At 39.5% G+C, this 12,342-nt stretch overlaps 1 protein-coding gene across 1 annotated transcript; it reads left to right on the top strand.

The window, feature by feature from the left end:
- Positions 1–399: 399 nt before the first annotated feature.
- On the top strand, positions 400–10,553 carry LOC104435648 (TATA box-binding protein-associated factor RNA polymerase I subunit B-like). Its single transcript, XM_039307189.1, has 10 exons — positions 400–534; positions 675–995; positions 2,019–2,704; positions 2,827–2,842; positions 2,929–3,030; positions 3,170–3,611; positions 3,906–3,988; positions 9,080–9,503; positions 9,647–9,777; positions 9,917–10,553. The coding sequence occupies exons 1-10, from the start codon at positions 400–402 to the stop codon at positions 10,526–10,528; spliced, it is 2,952 nt and encodes a 983-aa protein (XP_039163123.1). The 3' UTR covers positions 10,529–10,553.
- The last annotated feature ends 1,789 nt before the right edge of the window (positions 10,554–12,342 follow it).

Below are 12,342 nucleotides of genomic sequence, written 5' to 3'. Positions count from 1 at the left end.
AACTTATTATAAATTGATGTATTTTTTTACAAATATAATCTCCATAAAATTATATTAAGATTATTAAAAATCACAAAATTACGCATAATTTAATTCAATAATTTGATAATAAAATTTGACAAAAAACTAATAAAGAATAAATTTTTCATAATTGTATTGATTTGAAAATTTTAATATTCAAAAGATTGGTTTAGAGTAAATTTTCGATAGGTATATCAAATTGGAATTTTACGTAATATTATAAAAAGGAAAAGAAATCAATGAGTTCTCTCCTTCCTCCCTTCTTTTGTAGTCGGTTCCCGCCGTTTTCGCCTCGGTCAAGTTAAAAGAAACTCTCGCTCCACTCCTCCCGGCGTTCCGTCGCGCCGCGGAGCGTGATCAAGCCGGAGTCCTCCTCCGATGGAAGGAGACGGCGAGACGCTCAACATCATGTGCAACAGCTGCGGCCGCATCGGCGTAAAAGACGGCCTCGACTGCTTCTTCTACTGCGTCCACTGCGGCGACCGGGCCGACGACGTCGCCGACGAGGACTTCGTCGGCAAGGGGGGGACGCCCGCGGAGCCCTCTACCAGGCCTGCCACCGCCGCCAGCGCCACCTCTCCGCCGTCGAGCCCGGGCCCCGCCACTCCCAGTCCCAGCTGTGGTCCCAGCTAACTCAAACTCCCGGTCTCAAGACGCCCGAAAGGGAGGGAGACGACGGTTATGATGAACTCGGGCCGACGGGGCCCGAGGACTTTGCGAATTCGGGCTCGGCCGGGCCGAGGGCGCTCGGGTACGAGGATTACTACAATGAGGTGAGGATCAGGTACGTGATGGGGCTCCAGACGATGGTGCAGCTCCAGTGCGAGGCTCTCGTGAGGGAGTTCGGCGTGACGCCGCTGATATGTGGGATCTCCGGGCCGATTTGGCTGAGGTTCGTGGCGAGCACTCGGGTTTTCTCGGAGGAGTGGGCGGATGAGACCGTTCACGAGTCTGAGATGCAGGAACTAGGTGCGGTGACCTTGTTGTTTTTGTATTTTGATCGTGCCCTGAAGAATTTGTGTCTTCCAAGCTATGATCAATGATGTCGTAATCTTTAGTGGCTCTGTAATTTTAGCATGACTAGTTTGTATGGAGTGTGAATCTCAGAAACTTTACTATTCACAAAATTTAAGGGTCAAGGCGGAATGGCAAAGCATAGGCTGGCTAAAATTTGAAATTTGGCCAAATGAAAGTATTTGTGGAGTGTAGTGGAGCTAAATATGTTCACTCTATTAAGCAGTGAAGTGATTGGTTTTATTCCACTGACCATTGACACAGCATCAACTTGGAAGCACTGGATAAAAGTATGAAATCCAGTAGGGAAGTGGTCCTAGTGACTTCTTTTCATATGCATACTTGGATGTTGCTTTAAGATATTTCTTCATATCAATAGTGTCATGTAAGCATGGATATTTTGCTGTAATTAATTTGCTTGAATTTGAAATGAATTTTCCACCAGAGACCTTTTCTGTTCTATGCTTATTTGTATTCCACGTTCAAATAGCTTTCCTTTTGGCTGCTAAGCAGATATGTTTGTTGGATTTCAATCTCTCACAGATAGGCATTCCTTCTCTAGATGATTAAAAAAATTCAAGCTGGTCAATTAATGGCCGTCTGCTAGCATTAGTGCCCCATTTTGATTGCAATGAAGAGGGAGGGAGGGAGGTGTCTACAGATGATATGTTTGCATTTGAATTAGTTACATAACCGAATGTTTAAATGGTTCTGTTTCTCTGAAGATGTTTGTATAAATTTTCTTTTATACTGATTGTGAAATTGCCAGAAATCCTGAACCATTAGTGCTCTCACTTTTTGCTTCTCATGTTTCGATTACCCTATTTTCTTAAGTTGATTCTGAATCATAATCTTTATATATTTGGCCACAGGAGAACCAAAAGATTTTAGGCCTCGTGCTAAGTTCAGTGCAGAATCACACAATATGCATGGCAAGCGAGCAGTGATGAATGATGATATGGTATAGGACTTTGAGAAAAAAGATACCATTATCTTGTTTTTTGGCTATTTCTTTCTTGGCTTGTCATGTTGCGAGGGAACCTATCCTCCCTACTGACATAATCAAGTGGTCAGTTGAAGGGAAGCTTCCATATTTTGCTGCTTTCCAAGACATCGAAAAGAACTTTGGTCCACCATCAGCTGCTTGTCCTTTGAGTTCCAATCTTATGTTTAGGCCTTCTCAAGCAGTTCCACCACAGAATTTAGAAGCTACGGCAGCGTCCATTGCTCTGTCCATAGGTTTGTATTTGCCGCCTGTGAACTTTTATGCAATTTGTTCCTGCTATCTCAATCAGTTATGCCTACCAGCGGAGAAGATTTTTCCATATGCATGCCGAATACAGGAATGGTCAATGCCACCTGATCTGTGGTTGTCAGCAAATGAGTTGAGGCTTCCAACTCGTGTCTGCGTCATGTCTATACTCATGGTAGCAATAAGAATTCTTTATAACATACATGGTTTCAGAGAATGGGAGAAGAGCTTGACTGATCACCTAGATACGTCCTCAACATCAAGTGATCAAGTTGGATCCAAAAACACAGGGGGTTCCAGAATGAGGGAAGATGTTGAAAATGGTTCTGGTCTTTATTCTGGTGCTGGGGATGATTTAGATACAAGATTGGAAGCAGAAGCCTCAGATGGTGATGAGTCCGACTTTGACACTAAGGAGCTCCTTTGAAACCTCAATGCGAGATACAATGCCTTCAATGACTCATATGGTACCCCATTGCATTTTAATAATTTAACAGAATTTTTTAAAATGTTTTATCTATCACAACATGCTTTGAAAGGTTTGTTGGGCTTTATGTGGATGAATGAATAATTAGTGTACTTTTGTGTTATACCTTTTTGTGCGGACAGAGTACTGCAAAGACTTGCCCACCTATTTCCAGTATTGCAAAGATGTTGTTTTTGCTGGTCTAGAACCGTCTTGTGAGGTCTACAAGGAAGGAGAAGTTGTGAAGCAGCTATGGAATTTTTACCAGGAGAACAAGGTAATATATGATATAATTGCATCATCAATTCATACTTGGCCTGTGAAGTTAATTTTTACACATTTATGATAGAAGCCTGTCTTGGTATTTGATTCTCTTACCTTTATTCTTATTTAAGGGGATTTTTGATTGATGTCAGGATGGTGAACAAACTGAAGGGCTGGGGCTTCACTTTGATGGTGCTTTTAATCAAAAGAGGCCTAGAGATAATGTTAATGGATGTTCAAAGAATTCATTTATAGGCACCAAAAGGCTTAATAGTGGAACTTCGGATGCAAATGAAAGCCTTTTGGACAGCACACATGATGATGCTTCTTTGCAGAGTTCATTAGTAGACGATAACATGAAACCTAGCAATCGCCCATCTTCAGAAAGTTACCAAGACAGAGCCATTGGACAGCTGAAATTAGAGATGGAAGAGAATAGGTTCTTCTACATTCCACCCAGAGTAAAGGTCAAGAGACTTGATTATCTTCATTATGTTAGGAAGAGGGATCATGGTGCATTAGCCTATGTTGCCCATGCTGATTATTACATATTGCTTCGTGCTTGTGCTAGAGTAGCTCAGGTTGAGATTAGATGTATGCACATGGGTGTATTGAATTTTGAGAGGAGATTAGCCTGGATGGAAAATAGAGTAGAACACTGCCTGCATTTAACATTCTAAAGTATCTTGCAAGTTTTGTAGTGATGGGACTCGAGAAGATGATGCGTACAATGTGATTAACCTTTCTAGTCTGAATGGATAAGATTTTTAAAATTTCCTGTCTCATATGTCTCGAGAGTTGACTGAAGCCAGGCTACTATGTTTACAAAGTGAATAGTATACTGTTTATGGGACATTTGTGTGTATGTTTTGTACTGCGAGCTCTTAGGCATTCTGCTCCTTTTCAATCTTCCATACGATGAATGTGGTGAAGTGCAAAAGGCTGGGTTTCAGCTGGACAAAGATCTTGTGGTATAAGCAAATTGACCAAGGAATGTTGGCAAATCCAATTTTATATTATATTCACGGCTAAAAATATGTTAGCTACAGCATTTCCTGTTTCTTTCTTTTGCATATTGCAGATAACTTTAAATAGCAAGCATGATGCAAGAGAGAGAGGGGGAAACAAAGACGGGGAGGGGGGAGTATACTACCTTGTAACATGTGACTTCAAGAAGAAGAAATGCTTGGAAAGGAATTCCAAGAGATAATGTTATTTGAATAATGAAGTGCCGATTACAATATTTTAGGCGCCTAGTTATAGGTAGGTCACCATTAATGAGATAATCAAATAACTGAAATCTAATAACAGAATCAAGGAAAAAATATTGATAAAGGGGAAAGTTTTCAAAATGCTACTAAGAAATCTACAAAATACGAAAATTTTTGACGTTTCGGAAATTAAGGAAAACATGTAAATTTGATATCAAATATTGTAACCCATCTGTAATTTTGAAAATTTTGCAATTTTCTTTAATTTGTTGGACCGCTTGCTCTTTCGATGCTCGAAACTTTCCATACGAGCATTTTCCCATCGTTCTACGTCACTTCTATTGGTGGAGAGATGGTTTACTTATTGATGACATGAGTTATTTAGCAGATGCTTAAGTCTTTTCTCATTGACCTCATCTTGTGATTTTCACCTTCACAAGTTCATGTTTCTATGATCTTATTTTGTATTTACTTGAGTAATGCAATAAATCTCCGGCAAAGTGGTTATTTCTTATAATCAAACAAAAAGCGAAGAGCGAAGCCTAAATTACTGAGTTTATGAGGCAATTAACTTTTTTTCTCTTTTTTGGTCGAAAAGGAGTTAACTTGAATAGTTGTAATTTTTTTTACGACATGTTTTTGTATGAGCGTGTGACAGTAAATTTTGATGGGACTCAGATCGTTGACTGATATAACAGGGGGAAGTTCAAATTATATGTTGTATAATTGCCTAGATGTACTCACCTTGGATGACATACAACCCTAGTTAAAATTAAAGCTCAGCTAGGCTCTTGAAGTGACTCCTGTTAAGAGGCACTGCTAATTCAGCAGAAAGTTTTTTCCTCCTAGGTATGATGTCATTATTCCCGCGGAAGAACAGAAATAACGTTTACTACTGGGAACAGACTAGCCTTTCTCCCCAGGCTCGAAACATCTAAAGGAACAGAGTTTGTGATGATCCCTTTGTCTACCTCGCACCATTTCCCGCTTAGAGAAGAAGAAGAAGAAGAGGAAGAAGAAAGAAGATTTTGCGCCATCTTCTATGCTGGACCCTCTCTTGGGTCTATGATGCTTGCAGAACTGAGATGTCATGGTTTCACTCTCAATACCAAACCCTACAATAGCTTAGCGTGCCTGTACAAGTTGCTTCATGACAATAGCTGACAAAAGAAAATATTCAGAGAAACTAATCAACCCTCACACAGCCTCCCGTTGAAGGCAGGATAATTATAAATGCTAGCCTTCACATCTCCAAGGAAACTCTTTTCTTCCAATCTGTCTAACTAGCATGCTCGACCTTTGCTGTTGGTCGAACGGAACAACAGCGAATAGATTTAGGATCAGTTGTGCAGAGGATCAGCTCCTCCTCGGACTTTTCTTTTGCTTGACATGTTAGGATCATATGTCTTCGTCACACTTGAAGATTTCTTTGTGTTCATGCCCACTGTGCTGACAGTCTTCAAACTGCGTCGACTCTGGGGTGCTTTTCCCTGAACTTCTTGCTCCCCCACGAAACCGAGCGCTACACTTACTAGACCATGGTCTTTATCCGGGTCCGATGCTAAGAAGAAGATGCATGCGAGCAGTATAAGGGCTCTGGTTAAGATGAAGCCCATGATTGTGGTTTGCGGAAGGACAAGAAATAACAGCATAAGAACTCCCTTTGCTTACTGCAGTATCGGGAGCTTAGGTGATTTGGAGACCCTCGGCCTTTTCTTTCCGTTCCAACTCTTCCAAATATAAGCCTTTGATTCATCAGTAGCGGATTTGATAATGCACTTAATAGCATAAAGTACGGAGGGGCCCCTAACAGCTAGAGTGAATTCGGATCACTTAAAAATCTTTAGCCTGGTAGGACGTATTCTACGTTGACGGTGTCGTCACTCCATTTTTTATTTCTTTCCTTTGTAAGTTTCTTAGCCTCTTTGGAATTCGAACGTTCGAGTGAGACATAGAGATAAACATGTTGCCGGCACTTCAAATTTTTGGACCGGAAAAGACGGCTGCCTCGGTTGCGTAGACGACGGGCGGGTCAACTGACGCCTCCCTCTGACTTTTCTGCGCTTACGCGTTTTGAGGAAACCAAAATTCGGGTCGAACTTGCCAGTCCGCACTCGAAGTCTTGTGTGCGCACGTAAATATGATAGCTAGGATCCACTTTAGATCGTACCGTGATTCTTCCTCCGTGTGAGAAAAGTATATTGTCTTGGCGTGTGATCTAGTCAAGTCGTGTCAATCGATACCATTTACCAATCGATCTAGACACTATTCACCCATGTAGTGTCGGCAAAACTACTTCATCTCGATCAATTCTGAGCTTTTCCATCTCAAATTTGTCAAAAGTCCACTTAATTGGAAATAGATTGGATGTTTGCTTCGTCGAAGATAATGGATCGGAGGCTTCTCTCCTCCTTTTGGGAAGCTCTCCTCCATTTATTTCAACATCCTTAACAGGTGGAGACATATCGAAGGTCAGTGAAGTGAGGTTTTCAGAGACGGAAGCTTTTCCTTCTGAAATTCTTGAGGTTTTGGTTTGAGACCAAGCCACTAATGCTCTCGAATCATGCTCAGGAGAAGAAAAATCATGATATTTCTATGGTTCGATATTGTAAGAATCAGACATATATAGGTTCGAACAAATTAGGGGCATTTTATCAATTGAAAATACGTGCTAACTAAAATGAAAATAATTTCATAAAAGATCTATTTGATTCGTGAAAATAGAATTTTCTAAGAAAATTTTGAAAACAGAATTTATCATTTTTCAGAATAGGGCAGGCCTTCGCAAATGCCCACTGCCACACATGCCCATTGTCACCCCGTGCCATCACTCTCTTCGTCAAGGCTTTGCCGTTACGATTTGTTTGCTCCTACCAAAGTATGTACTCTCCCTCCGTCTCAAATAATAGAGAGATATAGAGGAGGCATAGCACAACCACATAAGGAAATCTAATGGAGTTATAGCTGCCGCTAGAGGTGAGTTTTGCGGACAAACAAAAGTTCAAGTTTGGAGGGAATTGGTAAATTTTTTACAATTTCTGGGTTGCCATGCAATGGTGTCAAAATTTAAAGGATGATCCATAACTTTTTTAAAAACAAAAAAAATGGGCTCGAAATATCCTCATTTTCTTAAAAAAGGATCCGGAATGGACATTGTTTCAAATAAGGGTCTAAAGTGTAATTACTTTCTCAAATAATGACATAAAGTAAATTTTATTTCAAATAAAAGCCTGAAGTGATTATATCTGGTTTAAATAAAGACTAGAAGTGATTATGTTTGTTTTAAATAAATGCCTAACTTTTCGACATTTAAGAGTATTTTCGTCATTAACCATTTTTTCCTTTTTTTTTTCTTTTCTCTTTTTCTTGGTTCTTCTTCTTCCTCTTCACTAGTGGCTAGCCGGCTGGCCATTAGTGATGCCCATAAAGGGCTGGGCGAGGGTCGTCCTCGCTCAATTCAGCGAGGGCCACCCATGTCGGCCACAAACAAGGGATGGCCTCGCCTAGGCAAGGTGACCCTCGCCCTGTGGGAGGCCGCCCCTCGCGGCCACTTGTGAGGTCGGCCTTCACTTGCGATTAGTGAGGGCTTGGTGACTTTGCTGGCTATTGGTAAGGGCCAGCAAGGGCTCGACCACCCTCGCCAGCATCCCGTAAGGGTCATCGAGACCTTGTTGACCCCAAGTGAGGTTGACGAGTGCTTACAAGCCCTTGCCGGCCTTTGTTAGTGGTTGTTGGCCAACGCGAAAAAGAAAACAGAAGAAAAGAGAAAAATAGAAGGAAATTTGCATGAAAATACCCTTGATTAGTTAGAAAATTTGCCGGTTGATGATGGCGAGATCAAGTCTTTATTTGAAACAACTAATGTCATTTTAGACCATTATTTGAAAGAATGCCCATTTTAGACCTTATTTAAGAAATTGAAGGTACTTTGGGCCCTTTTTCAAGAAAAATACGGGGTAGGGCTTAAAATGAAAATTCGAAAGCCCAGCATGGCTTGGCTCAAAATTGGAAATTTATTTAATTTCTTATATTTCTAATTATATCTCATTAATGATTTTCATCCTAAATAAAAAATTGAAAACTCACGAGTGAATTATTTATTTTGTTACATTATTGAACTGATTATGTTATTCTTGATAATATGAAACTTTTCACATGAAAGATATTAATTAATTAATATTGAGAAATTTAAAATTCTAAGTGAGCCTAGCCCAAACCAGACAAGGTCGGGCTTGGTCAGATTCTGAGATCGATTTCGGGCTTGTAATATCCAAGGCCGAAAGGACGATTCAATGCCTTTTTTTTTTTTTTTTTTTTGGGTCTAATACTCAATGCCACGTTTTTTTTTTTTTTGGTCAAACTCAATGCCACGGTAAAAAGGAAAAAACTGCCATGTTTAGTATCTTTATTTATATTAACCTAAAAATAAAAGCACACTATTGAAAGACCCAATTTTCAAAAAGGAAATAAAAATAATATTAAAAAAAAGACTCATCGAATTTTAATAAAACTTACACAAATCAAAATTTAATGTATAATAATTTACTCCAAATCGGTAGACTGTAATGAATTTATCTAAAATTTATTTTTTAACCATAAAAAATTTTCAAATTGATATATTTATGATAAATACACTCTCATAATGAAAAATCACAAATTACATTTCATTCAACTTAATAATTTGACTGCAAAATTTAACGAAAACTAATAAAAAGTAAATTTGTCATTTTTAGTGACAAAAAATTAATTTAAAATAAATTTATAATATCTGTACTGGATTAAAATTTTCCAGCGGAGAAGATTTTTCCGCCTGTGAACTTCTATGCGATTTGTTCACGCTATCTCAACCAGTTATGCCTACCAGCGGAGAAGATTTTTCCGCATGCATGCCGAATACAGGAATGGTCAATGCCGCCTGATCTGTGGTTGTCAGCAAATGAGTTGAGGCTTCCAACTCGTGTCTGTGTCATGTCAATACTCATGGTAGCAATAAGAATTCTTTATAACATACATGGTTTTGGAGAATGGGAGAAGAGCCTGATTGATCACCAAGATATGTCTTCAACATCAAGTGATCAAGTTGGATCTGAAAACACAGGGGGTTCCAGAATGAGGGAAGATGTTGAAAATGGTTTTGGTTTTCATTCTGGTGCTGGGGATGATTTAGATACGAGATTGGAAGCAGAAGCCTCAGATGGTGATAAGTCTGAGTTTGATGCTAAGGAGCTTCTACGAAACCTCAATGCTAGATACAATGACTTCAACGACTCATATGGTACTCAATTGCATTTTGATAATTTAACAAGATTGTTTAAAATGTCCTTTTCTTTCCCAACATGCTTTGAAAGGTTTTTTGGGCTCAATGTGGATGAAAGAATGATTAGTGTACAATTGTGTTAAATCTTTTTGTGTGGACAGAGTACTGCAAAGACTTGCCCACCTACCTCCAGTATTGCAAAGATGTTGTTTTTGCTGGTCTAGAACCTTGTGAGGTCTACGAGGAAGGAGAAGTTATGAAGCAGCTGTGGAATTTTTATCAGGAGAACAAGGTAACTTATGATATAATTGCATCATCAATTCTTACTTGGCCCGTGAAGTTAATTTTTACAGATTTATGATAGAAGCCCGTCTTGGTATTTGATTCTCTTACCTTTATTCTTATTTAAGGGGATTTTGGATTGATGTCAGGATGGCGAACAAACGGAAGGGCCGGGGCTTCACTTTGATGGTGCTTTTAATCAAAAGAGGCCTAGAGATCATGTTAATGGATGTTCAAAGAATTCATTTATAGGCAATAAAAGGTTTAATAGTGGAACTTCGGGTGCAAATGAAAGCCTTTTGGACAGCACAGATGATGATGCTTCTTCGCAAAGTTCATTAGCAGACGATAACATGAAACCTGGCAATCGCCCATCTTCAGAAAGTTACCAAGACAGAGCCATTAGACAGCTGAAATTAGACATGGAAGAGAATAGGTTCTTCTACATTCCACCAAGGGTAAAGGTCAAGAGACTTGATTATCTTCATTATGTTAGGAAGAGGGATCATGGTGCATTAGCTTACGTTGCCCATGCTGATTATTACATATTGCTTCGTGCTTGTGCTAGAGTAGCTCAGGTCGAGATTAGATGTATGCATATGGGTGTATTGAATTTCGAGAGGAGATTAGCCTGGATGGAAAATAGAGTAGAACACTGCCTGCATTTAACCCCTCCTAAGGTATCTTGTGAGTTTTGTAGTGATGGGACGCGAGAAGATGATGCAGACGATGTGATTAACCTTTCTAGTCTTAATATATAAAATTTTTAAAATTTGCTGTCTCGTATGTCTCAAGAGTTGTTTGCAGCCAGGCTACTCTGTTTACAAAGTGAATAGTATACTGTTTACGGGACATTTTGTGCATAGATTTTGTACTACGAGCTCTTAGGCATTCTGCTCCTTTTCGATCTTCCATAAGATGAACGTGGTGAATTGCAAAAGGCCAGGTTTCAACTGGACAAAGATCTTGTGGTATAAGCAAGTGGACCAAAAAAAGTAGGCAAATTCAATTTTATACTATATCTGCGGCTAAAAATATGTTAGCTGCAGCATTTCCTGTTTTGTAGTGATGGGACTCGAGAAGATGATGCAGACGATGTGATTAACCTTTCTATTCTAAATATATAAAGTTTTTAAAATTTGCTGTCTCGTATGTCTCAAGAGTTGTTTGCAGCCAGGCTACTCTGTTTACAAGGTGAATAGTATACTGTTTACGGGACATTTTGTGCATAGGTTTTGTACCATGAGCTCTTAGGCATTATGCTCCTTTTCAATCTTTCATAAGATTAGACCTGAGCATGTCTTTAAATTGCTCCCCTCAAGCCCATGTGAGAGAACCTCCCCAGAGAAAATTCCCAGGAGGGGTTGTGAAACACTGGGGGTCTGTCGGAGTCAACTGGAGACCTAAAACTCAATAATGATAACCCACGGGGAGTCCTAACAAGGATTTACCCACCCCACCCCCCGGCTTGACCAAGCTCTACTTCCCCTACATTGGTAGGGCGCGCATCTTGGGATGATAGCAGCTGGATAAATCCCCGTTTTGTACCATGAGCTCTTAGGCATTCTGCTCCTTTTCAATCTTCCATAAGATGAATGTGGTGAAGTGCAAAAGGCCAAGTTTCAGCTGGACAATAATCTTGTGGTATCAACAAATGGACCACAGAAAGTGGCAAATCCAATTATATACTATATCTGCGGCTAAAAATATGTTAGTTGCAGCATTTCCTGTTTCCTTTTTGGCATATTCCAGATAATTGTAAATAACAAGCATGACGCAAGGGGAGAAGTATAATACCATGTAATATGTGAGAAAGTATACTACCATGTAACATGTGACTTCTATCGATGGAGAGATGGTTTACTTATTGATTACATGAGTTATTTTAAGTAGATGCCTTGGTCTTTTCTCATTGACCTCATCTTGTGATTTTAACCTTCACAAACTCATGTTTCTACGATCTTATTCTGTATTTACTTGAGTGATGCAATAAAACTCCAGCAAAGTGGTCATTTCTAATAATTGAACAAAAAGCGAAGAGGGAAGCCAAATTTTCCAAGATTATGAGGCGAAGGAGTTAACCTTTTTTTTTTGGTTGAAAAGGAGTTAACTCGATTAGTTGTAAATTTTAGAACATGTTTACCTGTCGCATGAGCCTGTGACAGTTAATTCTGAAGGGACTCAAGATTTTTGACTGAGATAACAGGTGGAAGTTCAAATTCTATGTTGTATAATTGCCTAGATGTACTCATCTTGGATGACATACAACCCTAGTTAGAATTAAAGCTTAGCTAGGCTCTCGAAGGGACTCCTGTTAAGAGGCACAGCTAATTCAGCAGAAATTTTTTAGCTCCTAATTATGACGTCATTTTTCCTGCAGAAAAAACCATAATGATGTTTACTACTAGGAACAGACTAATTTTCTCCCAGGCGTGAAACATTTAAAGGAACAGAGTTTGCAATAATCCCTTTGTCGACCTTGCACCATCCCCGCTTAGAGAAGAAGGAGGAGGAGGAGGAAGAAGAATAATTTGCGCCATCTTATAAGCAGTGGACCGTCTCTTTTGGGTCTATG

The sequence above is a fragment of the Eucalyptus grandis genome, chromosome 2 (assembly GCF_016545825.1).
Source record: "Eucalyptus grandis isolate ANBG69807.140 chromosome 2, ASM1654582v1, whole genome shotgun sequence".
Classification (NCBI taxonomy): domain Eukaryota; kingdom Viridiplantae; phylum Streptophyta; class Magnoliopsida; order Myrtales; family Myrtaceae; genus Eucalyptus; species Eucalyptus grandis.
Note: the sequence above shows the minus strand (reverse complement) of the source record. Positions and strands in the feature narration are given on the sequence as shown.

Excerpts from the sequence above, each read along its gene's own strand:
- LOC104435648 (XM_039307189.1), top strand. The coding sequence starts at position 400 with ATGGAAGGAGACGGCGAGACGCTCAACATCATGTGCAACAGCTGCGGC. Across the intron at positions 535-674 it reads ACGTCGCCGACGAGGACTTC|ACGCCCGAAAGGGAGGGAGA; the intron begins GTCGGCAAGGGG and ends CCCGGTCTCAAG. Across the intron at positions 9,504-9,646 it reads TGACTTCAACGACTCATATG|AGTACTGCAAAGACTTGCCC; the intron begins GTACTCAATTGC and ends TTGTGTGGACAG.